Genomic DNA, 19,755 nt, shown 5'->3' with positions numbered 1-19,755 from the left:
AGCTATCGCGGCTAACGCCATGAACCCCTAGGCCACCCCGCCACGGCCGTGTTACACGCACGACACGTACGACACACGACGTATTACAGTTTTTAATTTATATATAGTAGTGTGACTACTTTAAAAAACACAAATCAAAATATTTAATAAAATAATTTTATTTGTTCTCAAACTTGTTTGTTTAAGCCTTAATTATAGTACCTTTAATAAATGCATTTTATTATTAATCAAATAAAACTTTAAATATAGGCGTAGTTTCAACAATTAAAAGCGGAATCATGTTGTTACTAATTTCTTTAATAGTTTTTCCTGCGACACGGTCTAATAGTAACGCTAATTGCTTTCCCTAACGATCGTTTTACATGCCACACGTGGGTCTAACCTTCAGTAATGATTTTAGTTTACTTTAAGTACTTGAAAAAACTAATATAATATATGTAGGTATGCGGTGGTGGCCGAGTGGACATGACGTCCGACTTTCATTTCAATCCAGAGGTCGCGGGTTCAAATATTGGCTCGCACCAATGAGTTTTTCGGAACATGTGTTTTTTTTTATAATTAATTGTTCAGAACACATACAGTCATATAAAAAATATAGATATCAGTTACAAAAATATATAAAAACATACATGGAGGTTCATATACGTGAACATAAACATCAAAAGATACACAAGCGTTTTTGCGAAGAGGAAATAAGTAAAACATTAAGTACAAATTATTTTATCAACAACAGTTTGGAATGTTTGAATCTCGTATGTTCTTTTAAAGCAGCAAGGGAGTGTGTGAATGGACCGATGTCACAGAAATACTCATTATAGATTTTTGATTGAATTGAATAGAGTATGTTTAGAATAATTAGTGCGTCTGAAACTCACATAAAACAAATTACGAACGAAATATTATCTGATATTTACCACACATTTATTTTTTATTGCTGAGCCATTGTTCACCAGTGGTCAATAAAAAAGCTGAAATAAACAATAAATAAATATTATGGGACAATCTTACAAATATCGCCTTAACCCCACAGTAAGCTCAATAAGGCTTGTGTTGTGGGTGGGATCGATTGGACTGAAAAGAAAACCAACGAAACGAAGAGGATTTACGTATTGGAGGAGAAAAGAGGAGTTTGTTAAGAACTTAGAAGAGGAAAGATGCTTGGGCACCGGATACAAGACGACGAATTTATCAAAAACATCATAGTTAGGGAAAGTTAAAGCAAAGAGGACGAAGGGAAGACCGAGGAGAGCGTACATGCATCAAATAAAGGAAAAACTCAACGTCGTGTCGTATCAGGCTGTCAAAGAGAAGGCAGAGGACCGCGAAACATGGCAATTGCTCCACCGACAAGAGACTTACTCTTAAATATATGATGATGTGGGTACTAGACGACGTTATACATAAAAGATAAATATAATATTGTCTTCGGTTACCGTGATAGTTACTCATGAAATAAAACTATGTAAAGGGTTCGAAACGCCGGGATGTAGTCTAAATTCAATATATGCGATATAATCCGTTTTCAAAGTTTTATTTCATAAAAAATACTTAAATACATAGAAAACATCCATAACTCAGGTACAAATCTTTGTGGAATTAATGAATTTGTATTGAAATTACTGAAGCTCTTAAGTGTAAACAAGCGCTCATGCAGCTCCCTCTTCTCTAACTCAAACATACAAGTCATAAAAGAACTCACATATGCTTTTCCGTACCATTCAAACCGCAAAAGGGGCCATAAACACTTCTTATCAAATGCTTTTGCATAAACAAACTTGCATGCGAGAATCATAGCTATACAAAAATCGCCTTAAATAGGTACTCCCGTGCTACGTCAGCGTCTTTTTATTTGTAGCATGATTTTAAAGAGTTATTTACTCAGCACGATTTTTTGCCTCGACTGCACGTGAGAATAAGTAATAACGTATCATTAATAGATATACATACAACGCATAGCGATTATCGCCTAAGAGAGTGTCATACGAGAAATTTTTATCATGAGCCTGTCCGATTTCTAAGATCAAGTTCGTCATATATTTACTATGGCGTACTTAATGTTTCGGTTGTCGGACAAACTATACCTAAATAACAGTTTATTTAAAACCAACATGCATGTTAACATAACACTGTTGTTTCTCCAATAAAGAAAATAAAATAAAAACAACATATAGTGAAACTAAGTCGAATAAAGGTCGGTATTTAAACTGTCGCCCCGAGCCAACCGTGCCGTAAGTCGCGTCTATCACCGACGGGCGGAAAAATCCGCCTTCCGGCCCAGGAGAGGATGAAAATTTGTTTACACAACTAAACACCGCGGGTGGCTTAAAAATAATGGAAAACTCAGCACGTTGTGGCTGCGAATTTTTATTTGGTACGCTATGTGTGGAAAAAAGCTGTTTTGATTCTGGAGCGCGGTCTATAATGCCAAAATCGCAGCGCCACTTGCACCATCCCACTAACCCGGGGTTCACTAGTTAAACCTGGTTACCAGTACAACTTGACACTCGGTTAACGGGTTAACCCCGGGTTAGTGGGATGGTGCAAGTGGCGCTTAGTTTTATGTCTAGAAAGGGTCAGGTAATACAAGTTTTAGGTAAATTTATTTCTCCTCAGCTCCAAGGTGACAATAGGGTTAAAAGTTTTAACGACTTCAACGTGGACGAATTCACGGGTCGAAGCTTGTATATATTATTTACCTATACAGCAACCGTTAATTCAAGAAATGATTCATGGTTACCTCTTTACACGCACATTGCTATTTCGTATTGAACACCTAACAAGGTGAAATAAGAATACTCTATTATACCCTAATACACAAAATGAATTGACAAATGGATTCAACTAAACATTTCGCAATATAGTGGCCAAAAAATAACTTATAAGACTTGCAAACATTTTAAATGTAATTTTAATTTAATTTAATTACTAATAAGTAAAATGATTAGTATGTTACTGTATATGTAGATTAGGTTAAAATAGAATAGAATACAATTTTGTGCCCTTACAGGGTGTCATGAACTTATCTAATGTAACACCGATTATGTATATGACAAAACAATATTGAATAGATGATAAATTACACTAGTTTCGTTGTTGTTTACCTCAGTATCCAAAAGTTTAAAATACAGCTATTAGTCTGGAGCTAAGCTTAGAAACTTTAAACGACCTGCGAGACCAGTATTCAAATATTAAATGGCTTGTAGACGGTTTAAAAGCTTTAGCGGTAGATTTAAATAAACAATGTTTACAGATCCAGTTGCAGAGTTTTCCGTGTCGTGTCGTTTCAGTTGTTTAATCGAGAAAAAATGACACTCGGATGGCGACTGCAGCAGCGCTGTCACACTGTTACTGCTGTAATGACGCGGGCGGAGATTGTTAATCTCTTTGATAAAAACGAGTGACGGATTTAACATTCTAATCACGACAGCAATGCGGCAACGCAACGCAACTAATGACAGCAACATTGCCCGCGTCAATGCTGCAGCTGGAACGTTGCAACAGTTTAAAATCGGTTGGCAACTAAAATTAGTGACATTAAAAATGTTGCTTTGAAACTTTTAATCTATCAATCATTTTATTAACTTAATTGACAGTTGCAGCGGCGGCATCAACGCCGCGTTTATAAATGAATGTTAGTACCTAACTCCAGGATTTACACACATTCCCGAACCTTTAGAAATGTGTACCGTCTGAGCGTTTGCGGTATTACATTCGTCTGCAACCGCGCAATGCGCAAGCATTTAAGTATGTGTTTTAAATTTATACATAGATATAAGTAGAAAGTATTTAAGCTAGGTTTCAGTGTGTAAATGTGTCTGCCAACGGTAAGCAGTGTGATTTACGCAGCGTCCGACGATAAAACTGTATTTTTGTTACAGGCATTTGAAGAACTAGAAGCACTGCTGGGAAGAAGTGGAATCTGTATCGCCGTAAAAGAGAAGCTGGTGAAAGACTCAGGTGTCGCTGCAGAGACGGTATACGACGGCATCGTACAGAAGCTGCTTACCAAGCCTAGGGCAAGAGGTGAGACATTCCACTGCATCGTTATTGAGAGTTCTGAGGTAAAGAGGCTGGTGGAAAACTTGGGTTGCACAGTTTGTGTAGGTATAGACGCTCATAATATTAAAACTAACACGAGACTTAATCGCGTAAAAACTTACGTTTATTTATGGCCTGACGTTTCGAACGTGACGTTACGTTCGTGGTCACAGGCAGACTGGCGAGGAATTGTATCAACATCTTCTTGCTGCGCGGGTTTTGCGAACTACCCGCACTTGATCTTGAACTTGGTCTTGAAATTATGAGTGAAAATCGTAATATTGTCTTCGGTTACCGCGATAGTTACTCATGAAATAAAACTATGAAAACGGATTATATCGCGTATATTGAATTTATAATACATCCCGACGTTTCGAACTCTTTACAGCGTTCGTGGTCAACGGGTGACTGAGGAAAAATTACAAAATGCAAAAATACCCACATACTAAAATAATGAACAATCATAGACTACAAACTTTAAGGCTGGTTGTACATGCAAAATCGGTTCATAAGGCTAGTTATACACTATAATTATTTTTCAAGTAAAGATATATATATATATACGCGATAAAAATAAACTATGCCGGCTCCAACCCTACACCACGGACCCGAGAAGATTTAATTCCCTCCTAAACTGTAGGAGGGTATCCCAATATGGGACCGGCAACAAACTCGGCGGGACACATCTTTTCAAAACATCAGAATGTCCAGCATCATCCAACACTACGGTCTCACAGTCTATGTCTCGCTTGCTCCTTTATCAGGTGGACTACAGGATCCCAAGCTGGTGGTAGAGAAAAACAATCTTCCCTATTAAAGTTTGGATATTTCTTAATCTCAATGGCCTCGCGCAGCATTCTGGGTATGTAACGCTTCTCCTTGGCAAGAACCAGAGGCTTATCAAACTTGATTGAGTGATTGGCTTTATCCATGACATGCTCACAGACAGCAGACCTAGGTCGATGGTGCTTGACATCAGCTATGTGTTCCTTCACCCGAGTGGAAATGCTCCGTTTCGTCTGCCCGACATATGATAGGCCACACTCACAGTCCAGCCTGTACTCTCCTGCAGTCTGTAGAGGGGTATTGCATTTTACAGGCCTCAGGAATTGAGGAAATTGTCAAGAAGAGGTTATGTGAGCAGAACATGTCAGAGGAATATGCTAAGCTGTTGGAACATTGCCTTACATCTGGCTACTTGCTATGGAATGGTGAATTCTATCTTCAAGTCGACGGCGTGGCCATGGGGTCTCCGGTGTCTCCAGTAGTCGCTGACATCTTTATGGAGGACTTCGAGGAGAGGGCACTCTCATTGGCTCCTGTGCGACCGAAGATATTTAAAAGATACGTAGATGACACTTTTACTATACTTCCAAAAAGTAGTGTTTCAACTTTCTTGGATCACCTAAATTCCATCCATAGCAAAATAAAATTTACTATGGAGTTGGAAAAAGACTGTTCTCTCCCCTTCTTAGATGTATTGGTAAAAAGAAATCCTGATAACACCCTAGGTCGCACTGTGTATAGGAAACCTACTCATACTGATAGGTACTTAAATGGCAAATCGCATCACCATCCCAGTCAACTTGTTACAGTAGGCAAATCTTTGTTTCAGAGAGCCCAGAGGATATGTGATGACCAGCATCTGGCCGCGGAGCTCCAGCTTGCCAGACGCGCGCTCCAGGCAAACGAGCTCAGGATACCGCGGGTCAACCAGAGGTCCCACATTAAGATCCCCACAGTCGAGCGCAGGCCTGCCATTCTGCCTTTTGTCAGGGGGGTCACGGACAGGATCAGCCACATCTTAAAGCGTGCTTCTATAAAAACATATTTCAAGCCAATGAAGAAGATGTCACAATTCCTGAGGCCTGTAAAATGCAATACCCCTCTACAGACTGCAGGAGTGTACAGGCTGGACTGTGAGTGTGGCCTATCATATGTCGGGCAGACGAAACGGAGCATTTCCACTCGGGTGAAGGAACACATAGCTGATGTCAAGCACCGTCGACCTAGGTCTGCTGTCTGTGAGCATGTCATGGATAAAGCCAATCACTCAATCAAGTTTGATAAGCCTCTGGTTCTTGCCAAGGAGAAGCGTTACATACCCAGAATGCTGCGCGAGGCCATTGAGATTAAGAAATATCCAAACTTTAATAGGGAAGATGGTTTTTCTCTACCACCAGCTTGGGATCCTGTAGTCCACCTGATAAAGGAGCAAGCGAGACATAGACTGTGAGACCGTAGTGTTGGATGATGCTGGACATTCTGATGTTTTGAAAAGATGTGTCCCGCCGAGTTTGTTGCCGGTCCCATATTGGGATACCCTCCCACAGTTTAGGAGGGAATTAAATCTTCTCGGGTCCGTGGTGTAGGGTTGGAGCCGGCATAGTTTATTTTTATCGCGTATATATATATATCTTTACTTGAAAAATAATTATAGTGTATAACTAGCCTTATGAACCGATTTTGCATGTACAACCAGCCTTAAAGTTTGTAGTCTATGATTGTTCATTATTTTAGTATGTGGGTATTTTTGCATTTTGTAATTTTTCCTCAGTCACCCGTTGACCACGAACGCTGTAAAGAGTTCGAAACGTCGGGATGTATTATAAATTCAATATACGCGATATAATCCGTTTTCATAGTTTTATTTCATGAGTGAAAATCGTGTTAGTATAAATCAATATATTGGTATAGACGCTTTTCACCAAGCCTATAGGCAAGATAAGATAGTCCATTTCTTTGCTGAGATACTGGCGTATGAAGATAGTTATTCAGTATAGATCAGATAGTATAGAGCAGATGTCATTCTAATGTAGTACAAAACGCAATACAGAATACGGATATCTTAGGCAGGCTAGGAATAAGTATATCCCTTTAGCGCATTTTGGAAAATGTTATCATAGTGACAGTGACATCTATGACATAAACCTGTAATCTTACCGTGTAATTTGGACGCAACCTGCCAACAAACCAACCTAATCCCCAGCGGTTACCGTAAATTAGCCCAACTGATCAATCTCCGCCGAAACAAGGCCCAAATGTATAAAAACCAGCCAACCAAATGCACAACTCGTGATCACCAGGCTTCCAGTAGATTCAATTTCTGTAACCATTTCAGCGAAAAATTGTCTTCGTCGCGCAGCTGGTATCGCCACAGGCAAGTCAGCCGCAATTTATCTTAAATGCAGTGACCCGGCGCCTCGTGATACAACAGATAAACCTTTATTCGGCAATTTTCTTAAACGGATGTTTGGTTGCGGAACGTGACTTGGCGGCGGCTAGATAAAGGCCTTGTAGACCTATTGACGTCTTAATGAAGTAGTCCATAAAGTGGGTTTAAAAAAGGTAATTTACAGTACATATGGTGCTACTTTACTGCACTAGTGCGATAATTAGCACATTACGTAGCTATGTCAAAGATTTAGGCCATATGTACTGCAAAACGTTGTACGATACATGTGCGAATAGGTAATTCACAACTCGTGTCGACTTAAAACATTTCCTTCGGTCGTGTTTTAATTTATCGCCACTCGTTGCGAATTTCCTATTTTTTGCACTTGCATCCTAGGCTTTGAAGTAAAAAACCGGCCAAGTGCGAGTCGGACTCGCGTTCCAAGGGTTCCGTACATAACACAATTTAAACAATGTATTTTTTATGTGAAATGTCTTTAAAAACCCGTAGGGGTCGGATCAAAAACTAAGTAATTAAGTCCGACTCACGATTGACTGCACATTTCTAATAGGTTTTCCGGTGATCTGTAGGTAAAGATCTATTTTGTGTATTTTTTTCAAAATTTTTGACCCAGTAGTTTCGGAGATAAAGGGGGAAATGGTCAATGGTTGCCTATTTTCTTGAATAACTTCTAAACTATTTATCTTACAATTATAAAAAATATATATTTGAGATTCTCACAATGAGCTCTTTTATTTGATATGCAACACGATATAGTTTGACAAACTTTTTTTTTTTAATTTTTTCATTTACCCCCCAAAAGTGGCCCCCGTGGGTAAAATTAATTTGTTTACGTTACATGTCCATCTTTGGGTCACAAACTTACATATGTGTACCAAATTTCAACTTAATTGTTCCAGTAGTTTCGGAGAAAATAGGCTGTGACAGACGGACAGACAGACAGACTCACGAGTGATCCTATAAGGCTTCCGTTTTTTTCCTTTTGAGGTACGGAACCCTAAAAATAACTAACAGTGAAAGGACCGATAGGTAGGCTGCTCATTATTGGCCAATCAAATGTCAATCGCAACCATGTTGCTAGTAATATTGTAACTTGAAGGTATTTTTATAAAATGGTGTCCTGAAGCTCCTGGGCTCACTCCGTATCATTTTTAGGGTTCCGAACCCGAAGGGTAAAAACAGAACCCTATTACTAAGACTCCTCTGTCCGTCTGTCTGTCCGCCTGTCTGTCACCAAGCTATATCTTATAAACCGTGATGACTGTTGAAATTTTCACAGATGATGTACATATTTCTGTTGCCGCTATAACAACAAATACTAAAAAGTACAGAACCCTCGGTGGGCGAGTCCGACTCGCACTTGTCCGGTTTTGAAACTAGGAACCCACTGGGGAGATAGGTTAGGTACCTAGGTAGCCCGGGGCTTAATACACTTGACGTGATATTTTGCTTTAAGCTGAGTCAGCTTGGGACGTTTGCTTTGTAGTGAATAATCCCGTATTTTGGAGGCCAGATAACCCTCTTAGCTTGAAAGGCAGACGTTGTACATAATTGCAGAGCAGTCCGTTTGCAAGGTTCGGAAATGAAGACGATCCGCTAAACATCATAGAAACAACTTCACTGTAATTTGAATTAAGTAATAAATCACTATAATTTTATTTAAGGAAGTAACAATTAAGTAAATAACTTATTAGCAATGAATACCTGAACATCTTTATACTCAATACTCCTCATTCGATCACAGTTTTCAAAATTAAATATATTACAATCGGGGGTCAAACAATCATTACTGGACTTTCTCTTCGCTTTTTTTGTGGAATACGTCTGCGTGGAATTAAATATTTTGGGTAGCTTATTTTTTATCCAATCTGCTTTTTATCGATTCCCCATATAAACTTCCACCCCCCTTTTCACCCCTATAAAGGATGATTTCTGGGATAAAAACTACCCTATTTATAACAAATTTTAACTAAATCGGTCAGCCGTTTAAGCGTGAAGAGATAACAGACAGACACACTTTTGCATTTATAATATTAGTATGGTTAGGTACAACAATTTTATTCTAACGGTGAACGTTGAATTACGAGTAACATGACGATATTTCCATATCGTACAATATATATGTATGAAAAATCATCCTTACACCCATTTAATCATAAAACCAATTTACACATCAATTTTATTAAAATATATGCCCGTCACTCTCATCTGGGCCACGTGGCTCACCCTCATTCTCCTGCACAAGTTGATTGGCACATGACATATTTAATATTTCGTGCGTTATTCATGAAATATATACATAATATTTTTAGGGCTCTCTACCTCAAAAGGATAAAACCTTCTTATAATACTATTTTCTTTTTCAGTCTACCCGAGAGTCCCGAGTTTTCTCCAATTCATGCTTTTTTTTTTCTTCCCAGGTGCCATAATTTTCGGCTCGGACCAAGAAGTAGCCGGCGTGATGCGCGCCGTGGAGCGCATCAACGCCACAGGCTCATTCTCCTGGGTGGGCTCCGACGGGTGGAGCGCGCGCTCGCTGGTCTCTGACGGCAACGAGCGCGCGGTGGAAGGCACCATCAGCGTGCAGCCGCAGGCGAACAACGTCAGCGGCTTCAAGAAGTACTTCCTGAGTCTTAATGCGAGGGATAATAGAAGGAATCCGTGGTTTGTAGGTAGGTTACTTCTCATAGCGTTTCAAATGCGCCTAAGCTTAATAAAGCTCTCCATCACATCAGCATGATAATATGTATAATAATAATAACGTGCCCAAGCAAGGCAAATTTTTGAGGTATATTGATTTAAAGTAACTCAATTTTCACACATATTTTAAACTGAAACGCATTTTACTCGCGCGAACTTGCGACAAACGGAACGGTTGCAACAAATAAATGATTTAATGATTTATTATTTAGCCTGACATTTCGAATGTGGTATTACGTTCGTGGTCACAGGCAAAGTAAATGCACGCGATTAACTCCCGTTTCATTTGAAATTTTAACTTGATCGTTACATAATCTTTAGCTCGGGCGAAAAAGCTACCGAAGAAAATTGCGCTCCGTCGAACGCATCAAAAACTCCACCGAATCGTTGTTTACAAAAGCTACTTTTTTATTTCCACAAGAATTGTATTAAAGAAAATTAAAAAACAACTTTCCCGAACGAACACAAAACAATAACAAGGGGAACAGGTTAAAAAGTGGTTGCGATTTCTCAAACAGGCAACTTACTTACAAGCATAGTAAGTGATTATATTAGGCTTGTAATAACAACAAACTGGGTTCGAGTCAGAAATGAGATCAGCAGTTTCAAAGTGTATTTTGTGGGTTGAACGCGTGGTTTTTCGGTAAGTTTCATATTAGGTTAAACACAAAACTAACAAACAACGTTTCTGAAAGTTTGAGGCATTAGTGCCTGACGGCTATGAAGGTATATTCGTAAACTAATTACGTATCTTGTTGTAGATCCAAATAGGTGCTGAAGTTAGCAAGCTAATGGAAGAATTCATACCTACATAAAAACACTGACTCAAATCATACAGCAAACAAAAAAATGACTGCCGCGAAGTGCCAAGTGCCAATAATGTCACGTTTAAGGTACCTAGGAAAACTGCTATAGTTTTATTGGCCCCTCCATAGTAATTGGCCACTCTTAGCAATTAAGACTTCTATTGCCTTGTTTCTTTCTGCCGTACTATAGATGGAGTAGCCAATTATAAATAATAAATCTAATATCAATTTCTTAGAATTTACCAAGTGTAATTTTAAGTGCAATTGTATATTGTGAGATAAATAAATAATATCATATTTCTAGTCACAAGAGGCTTGCGTTCGTCCGACCCATAAAAAAGCAATTTTACAGTATAACTAAAACATTTTATCAAAATGAATTTGATGATTTATTATAAAATTAAGTTTTCTTATACAGTACAATTTATATCAATTTACATTAAAATTAACTAAAAAGTAAACTAAACTAAAACCAAGTCATCAAATGGTTCTGAAACCCCAAGGGATTACTAATCCATATCGATTAAACTGTGTGGAGGCAAAAATATTAAATGAAGGTACTTGAGCTACAATAGTTACATGCATGATGGGGTATGATGAATGATTGCACCGTAAAGAGAGGCTCTATTTTAATCACATAAAACATGTATCTATATTAAACTGTCAGCGCCCCTGTAAAAACAAATAGTTTAGTCGTCCACTATCCTCTGAACGTTGACTGCACATTGTTCCAGAATTCTGGGAAGATCACTTCCAATGCCGGTACCCGGGCAGTCCGCGGACGCCGTACAACGTGAAGTACACGAAGCCGTGCTCCGGGCTGGAGCGGCTGACGGAGGACAACACCGAGTTTGAAGGGCAGCTGCAGTTCGTCTCCGATGCTGTCATGGCGTTCGCTTATGCTATCAGGTGAGGATACCAAATTATCATAACGCCTGGAAGGCTTTACCGGCCAATTTTTTAACAAAAGTGTAATCATAAAATCGTAGAATCAATTTGACACTTGAATTTTTCAGCCAAGTCGTGGAATATCGTCAAAATTCAGACGGAAAATTCGTTGTCTGCCATTAACGGAAACAGCGTTGTGAAACTTGTGAAATACTCTTTAATCGAATAATGGCACGTGTGAATTTAAAAAGGTTTGAAAATTTTGAAATGGACCTTAAAACTTTATTATGTGTTAATAAAATCGTGGGATTAAACCTCGGTCGTGCCATTGAGCAAAAAATGCGAAAAGATGACTGAAAAATGTGATCAGGATCGCGTTTAATAATTATGCATTATGTGTGTTCGCGTGGTTTTTGGGTAACTTTTATTATTCGACGCAAGGAAGCCGCAATAAAAGACAGCATTAATTAAGCATGTCTTTCAAACTGTCATGTGTAATCCGTAGAGAGCTTTAAAACGTCCCATACAACACGAAAGCAACTTAATCAAAGTTAATTTTAAAAGCAACAGCACTCCTCTTCTCGATTGAGTTTATTTTTATAATGGATTTGTAGGGAAGTACCCGAGGATCTTGTAAATTGGGTTGTTATATAATTTGTAAACAATGTGCCCTATTTGCAAATAATGCAACGGTACCGCGATAAAGCTGGGCGATGTCGCGAATTATAAATCTTATAAGATAAGTATCTGAGATTTAATGTAAGCGTTTTGGGCTCCTTAGATTTAGCGAGGGTCGACATGGTCGCCCTGGCCGTTAAAGCAATAAAACAATAATTCATTTTTGAAGTGAAACTTCTCAGCAATTCGATAAGTATGTAGATGAGAATCGAGAAATTCTTATTTTAAGGATGTGTCACGTTGAAAGCATGATGAAAAGTAAACCAAGAGGCTTACTATACTTACTATTTGAGAAGTTCTGGGGGCACGGTAGTGCCTCCACCAATACAAGCCAAGCGAAGCGCAAAGGCAATACCTACCTTTTCTCGAAGCGCTTTGTCGTTTTTTTGTACCCTCATAACTTGGGTTTGGATTATCCCAGATAACCGAAATTCTCAGGATATGATGTCAATAGTAGACTAATTAAACGTAAAAAAAATTTTAGTTGCATAGCTCTTATACTTTAGATTTTATTGATATCAAAAAAATCCCGATTTCGTCACTCACTCACTCACTCACTTATGATCATCAAAACTTTAGAATACTTCCTGAAGCCCTAGAACGCTGAAATTTGGTATGTAAACTACTGTCACATGGGCGTAAGGAGAAAAATATATTCACTATTCATTACTTTTTTGTTATACAATAGTTTTTGTAGTAGTACCGAAACGGCAAAGCCACGTATTTTGTTTTGACTAATTAATGTGTAGAGTTTGTGAAGTTGGGGCTTGTAGAGTTAGAAGCTTGGCTCTACATGAGATCTGATAACTTTTTGACAGTGTGACCCTTACGGTTTCGTCTTGGCAACATTTTACATGAAAATGTTTTGGGATTTTGTTGTCAATTCGCCATTTCTGTTTTTGGAACAAGCGATTTTCTAATGCGGAACGTTCAGCACAAAACGATTTTAATTTCGTGTATAATTTCATCGCGTATTCTCCGCATTAATATTTAGGCACGCGGGACTGCCCACTAACCCGCATAACAAGACTATAGAAATAAACAGAATAACAGCATTTAGGTATACCACCTATTCAAAAATAACTAACTCCTAATTAGAGAAACGCTTGTTCCTATATGCTCCATGCCATAATAACAACAGAGCTGAGTCAGCTGAGCGCTCGTGTAAATACGAGACGAATACGAAAATGGAACAAAAAAATCTAAAATTCACTCGACACCGAGGCTAGAGTTGCAGGACACGTCGGGCGCCATACATTGTGGAATAAAAATAGCGCCAACGTCGAGCAAAAATAAGTCACGGAGCGTTTTTTTCGCCGACTGTGAGCTACGACCGTTGCTAAATGTGTAAATGCAGTGTTTCTGATGGCGTTCCTTCATAAGTCGCGAACGTTGAGTAGAAACTGTGAAGGCAGACACGAGTCACATGATCTTAAATTAACTGACCTTACCCCAAACCAGTGTGGCTACCACCACTTTGGTAGTGACATAAACGCTATTGAGAACGTAACTTACTTTCTATGCACCTTGCTCGTACTCGCATATTAGCGCGAGCGAGATGTATAGAAAGTAAATTACGTAAACGTTATCGTGTATATGTCAGTTTTGACAATGTCAGTGACTCATGGTACGGGTACTGGTATTACAGCACACTATGCAGATAACTATAGTAAGTACATATTTATTAACTAAGCACAAGCTACTTTTAAGTTGTCTAATTTTCTAACGGCATCGGCATTGGCAATGTTAAGTAGTTAACACTTGCAGACGTACGTATAGTTGTGTATATGTAGGTACTTTTATAGTGAGATTTACCAAGCCGTTACTCTGTTACATTTAAATACTCGCAAGCTCGCATCCAACGACCATGCCATGTGCCTAATGCATTATTTATCCCTACACGCCGCATACATTCCGGAAAAGAGTATCTGCAACTCTGCTTCATTCTGATAAATATACCTTGAAATGGGTCAGATTCAGCGCCATGTAATTATGGTGGGTACATAACATCTTCATCTTGTGTCTTGTACTTTCTTTTATACGATAAAAACTTTGGTATAGTAGAGACTTAGGGTATAAACTAGATTTAAAATGTTTACCACCATTCGTGGTCTTTTTCAGACCCTCCAAATTTATAGTAGGTACCAGAGAAAACAAAAGAAGTCTCCTTAAAGTATTTGATAAGTTATCTTTAGAATTGAGGCATCCCCTTCATTTTCCCTGTATGTATTGTATTCGGTTAAATGATAACAGCCAATTACCTTAACTGAATCTTGCTACCTTGACTGAAAATAAAACGTTGTAGCACTTGTAGCTAATATTTGAGATAGTTTACGATATTTCAATACCCTCTACTTCCAACATAATTAGCTGTTTAGCATTAAAAGTACCTTATATATTCAAACGAAGTTTTGAAAAGTTACAAATAATATATCATGGCTGGTATAATCCAAAGTATTTATTCCGAGTGGTTAAAAATACTGCACTAATAAGCTCCAAGTCACTTCAGAAAATAGTCCATAATTTTGGGCTAGAAAACTTTATAGTTTATCGAGTTTCATTACGCATGAATAGGCCATATTTATAGGACAAGTAGAGGTGATTTATTGTCTAAGATTATTGAGTTTGAAGAGCTCTTGATTGGAGCTTCGAAATGATTACTGAGACGACTGGAAATTAAGGACAATTTGTATAAATTTAAGTCTAGTGAAATTTAGATCATTCTAAAAATTTACATAATTATGAATAAGTAAAATAAATTGTTTTAGTGAATTGGTTTGAATCAAGGTTGCTTGCTTTGCAAATGATCGAATGTCTAAATTACAACAACATTATTAATTGTTAATTGCAAAAAAAAATCCCGGTTGTTTTGTTTTTTATAGATTTTCTTGGGTCATTGACATAATTTAGTCAACAGACTACGCGTATCTACAATATGTGAAACAATTCGAGAACGAGGAAAGCTTTTACTTTTAGAAGCGAATTGTGGAGATAGATATACAGGGTGGCTAAAAAATAAGTGCATTCTCGTTGCCAGGGAGGTTTTGGGATTATAGTGAGCAACTTTTACTATGGGACCAACCACGAAATCGCGAAAAAATTTTTTACACTCCCATAGAAAATGGACCAGCCAAAATGTATGAAACAGCCAATTTTTTTTTTGGAATTTCGGGGTTGGGCTATAGTAATGCTCAGTATAATCCCAAAACCTCCCTGGCAACGGGAATGCACTTATTTTTAGCCACCCTGTATAACTATCTATTTGTAAAATTAATCTCGCTTCAAAAATTTGATCTACCTAAAGATACAAGCAACAACATTGTAAGTCAAATAAAAGCTCGTAAAAGCTTTGTGTTTTACAAAAGCGAAAGCTGAAGGGATCTCAAAAGCCTTGGCTTCAGCTGAAAGCGCGTTTTAAAAAGTGCATTTAGCTGACTGAACCAAAGCAACCCACTCGGGGCATAATGATAAGTGTGCTCAACTGCTCCTGCGCCGTAACAACATAATGACAATGGAAGTAGGAATTTTACGAGCTTTTATTTTAGTTTCACCCTGTCCCGTTGTCAGTATGTCTGTAATCATATCTTACAACCTGAACTAAACTTCACATACTTAAGTTGAGTGACAATGCAATAATATGTTACCATCGAGCTAATGTGATGATGGATACCGGAGGTGGCCAATTGGCCATAGGAACTCTGTGATAGAACAACACAATGCAACCTCATCGTGTTTGGGTTTGTTAGAATTGTTTCGGTGAGTATTGGTTAACTGTTGAAACAAAACTACAATCAGCGATAAAAGCTTGTATCGAAATTGATTTTTTGCCCAAAAAAGTTTTCGGCTTGTGAATGTAGTCGTTAGTTTTATTTATTATGGAAGTTTCTGTGTGTCTGCGGTGTTGTTGGTGTTTCGATGATCAAAGAAACCGCCCCTTTTGTGAAAACCACTATTCGCTGAAAGATTATCAGTTACCTAACCAATACCTATCATTAGTAGTTTTAATTCAATAGATTTAAAAAAACCGATGAAAAAAAAATTGTACACAGTCTTATACGCCCGTTGAACTATCAAGAGCATATAATAATAATAATTTATACATTTTAATGCCATTTTACCTATAGGATGTATGTATTGGTGAATTTTAAAACATTAATATTATAACAGATTGACTACAGATAGTTAATGGTGGTATTCGAATTTAAACTATCGTGAGACATATTTCAAAATATTTAGATCAGTACGGTTTACTCACTATTATTTTTAGTCGCTTTTGGCGACAGGAAACATGTCGCCAAAAGCGACTAAAAATAATAGTGAGTGAAACCGTACTGGAGCGGTATTCGACATGCGTTAAGTGACGTTTCGTGTTGAACTTCAGTTGAATGGAAGAAATCGTGTGTTGTCAAATAGGTAAATTTGACATTAGCAATCCACAGTTAGGTGACAACGAAACCAAACCGAACCACGCAGAGTTAAGAGCCATTTTAAACCGTATAGTAGTAAGAAAACAAAGTTGATTTTTGTTGCATAATTTTTTCAATGAATGAGTTTTGGTGTACAACCAAATGATACTTTCCACAGTTGATGAACAAATGATTCATTCCACTGTTGAACTGATGTTGAAGCCGAAACTGACAGTTGTGCATCTCGAATAGGGCCCCTGATCACAATGGTGGTATTGGTGGTATATCGTTTAGCTCATTTTTTTTAACTCCCATTCTTGATCATACTTGAACATATTTGTCATATTTGTATTTGTTGAACCTACTCAAATGTTAACACCACATAAAATATTAAGCTTGACACTCGCGATTGACCGTTGACGTCTAGCTTGAAGCGATTTTCAAGCGCAGATTGAATGCGCTTAAAATTTTATTTTTTGCTTAAATTCACGTAAACCACGCAAGTCGCCTACGTTCGTCAGGTAAAAGTGTTTGTCTAGCATGTTTGTCTAAACGTCTGCGCACCACTTTACACATTACCCTCCATTTTACGCATCAGACACGCTCCATTCTTACGTAAATATTGCTGCACTTTGTAAAACGAGTTTTTTTTTTCATCCCATTGTGTTTCTTTTCTACGGTATGTAATATCACTTTAGGCAAGTGGTTGTGCCTCTCCTCGGGGAACAATTTTTAACGACAGTTGGTTGGAACTTGTAAAGCTGCCGACTTAGAAACGTTCGATATTGCATTGCAATACCACACGTAGGGGTAGCTGAGCACGGTTGTGCTAGTTTGTGTGTCTACGCTACATTTGGCTGCGTAAAAACCTTGTATCTAAGTACAGAAAGCCGACAGTTTGACAAAGTTGAGTGATTCGCGACGCGAATAACTGCCGCGTTCCAAGTTTTTATGTGCGTTTTATTCTTATGTAAATTCCTTTAACATCACTAACCTTTCCGAGGTTTTCGCAAACGTATTCTGGGCACCTATGTAAAAACAATAAATCAACGCACTTGATTTCAAAAGAATATACATCATTGTATGAAAAAAGATACAAGAAAGAACAAGAAGAACTTACACTGTAAATGTGATCACCAACTACTTATACAAAAAAATTATTAACTAAAGGAAAAAGTACAAATACTTACTTTTTACTTTTAAAAACTAATCACCTAGCGTTTGCGCTGCGCGATTTCTGAGGCAATCTAGGTTACAGGTTTAGACGCGCATTCCGCTAATTCCGCTCATTCCGCTTCTTCCTCTCTGCACATAATCCACATAGTTTCGTGAATGTAAAGACATGCACAACCGGACCCAGCTTACCCTACACAGCATATTTATATACAGCGGTTGCAGTATGGATATTATTTTTATATCTTTGGTCTGTATTAATATGATTGCATGCAACTAATTTTCATTGCCGGCCGATTGACATTGACAAAATTCCGGGCAGAAACATCGATTTTGAAATTTGCGGCAGTGATTCAGTTGGCAGTAATGTCTGGCTGCAATACTCATATTCACATTTTTGAGGATAAGTGCCAAAGATTTGCTGTATTCAAAGTAGTATTTCTTATAACCTTTGAGTTGATTAAATTACCGTTCCCAACACAAATACTTAAGAAATGTCAAGAAAAGCCCATTTAGATCCCGTTTAACACTTAATCTTCATTAAGGTACATAATCATAATTGATCTCCGGAATCTTTGAGCCCGTAATCATTTCACGGCAGTCCTTTGATAGATAACTGGGTCATTCTGCTTTCGACAGTCATTTACCGGTCCTCATTTATAGCCTCGTTATTTTTAGAAGCTGATAAAAACAGAGGATGTACTTTAAAGTAACTAGGAAGTACTTTAACGGTTTTCTTGGTACCGGTTTTTATATTTCAGATACTCTAATTATAGATCGATTACCCCAATAAGCTATATTACAGATTGTTAATCGTATCAGTCGATCAGGTTTGTTTTGAGGATCAAATGTTTATAAGGACCCATTGAATTAACAATTACAACAATACAAAAGTCAAAAATTACAGTCAAAGCCTGACAGTTGTATACTCTACGCGCGATACGCATCGGTACTTGATCGTGACGTCACGATCAAGTTGAAGCCCGTCATGAAGTTTGGAAAACAAGAAAAAATCACAGCTACAACAGTGTTGATTACGTAATTTATTTTCTAGTCATAAAAATGTTTTCGCTGTAATAAGCTGGCCAAGCCCGACACTTTCAATATTGGAATGCTTCACGTAGCCACCGAACCGGGAAATGAAACCGGCGACCGACGTCACAGCGATGGGTATCACATTTATAATCCAAGTATCCGTTCTTTAATATTAGCCAGTGTCGGCAGTGTCTTATAGGTTTTTTTTTTTAAATAGGGGATCTGCGCTTGGAAAAATAAAAACTCATGAAAAATAGAAAAAAAAAATGAATGAAATATGTAGTCGATTTATAAGTACCTTATGATACTTATGGTTTTCGCAGTTTTAATAGGTTACGCTCTGCTACCGTCCATCATAGACCGTCATGCTTTTGGCTGTTTTGTTTCAATTTGTTTTATTATTGTTTTTTAGAGTTCCGTACCCAAAGGGTAAAAACGGGACCCTATTACTAAGACTCCGCTGTCCGTCTGTCCGTCTGTCTGTCTGTCTGTCTGTCTGTCTGTCTGTCTGTCTGTCTGTCTGTCCGTCTGTCCGTCTGTCTGTCTGTCACCAGGCTGTATCTCATGAACCGTGATAGCTAGACAGTTGAAATTTTAACAGATGATGTATTTCTGTTGCCGCTATAACAACAAATACTAAAAAGTACGGAACCCTCGGTGCGCGAGTCCGGTTCGCACCTTGCCGGTTTTTTTGTTAATATATAGCAGTCATGTAAACAAATTACGATGTTAATATACTATCTGTTAATATTTATGCTCTAACTATAAAGTTAAATAAACAGTGTCAAGAAAAAATAAACAGTCCCAGTCGTCAGGATACGGATAACGCATAACC

The 19,755-nt window shown here is 38.0% G+C and overlaps 1 protein-coding gene across 1 annotated transcript in view; it reads left to right on the top strand.

The window, feature by feature from the left end:
- Positions 1 to 19,755, top strand: part of LOC134745994 (metabotropic glutamate receptor 2-like) — a 254,614-nt gene that overhangs the window by 202,239 nt on the left and 32,620 nt on the right. Inside the window, exons 5-7 of the mRNA XM_063680159.1 lie at positions 3,879 to 4,023; positions 9,655 to 9,906; positions 11,475 to 11,649. Coding sequence (XP_063536229.1) covers positions 3,879 to 4,023; positions 9,655 to 9,906; positions 11,475 to 11,649 — 572 coding nt within the window. The remainder of the gene's footprint in view (positions 1 to 3,878; positions 4,024 to 9,654; positions 9,907 to 11,474; positions 11,650 to 19,755) is intronic.

Source organism: Cydia strobilella, chromosome 12 (assembly GCF_947568885.1).
Source record: "Cydia strobilella chromosome 12, ilCydStro3.1, whole genome shotgun sequence".
Lineage (NCBI taxonomy): Eukaryota > Metazoa > Arthropoda > Insecta > Lepidoptera > Tortricidae > Cydia > Cydia strobilella.
Note: the sequence above shows the minus strand (reverse complement) of the source record. Positions and strands in the feature narration are given on the sequence as shown.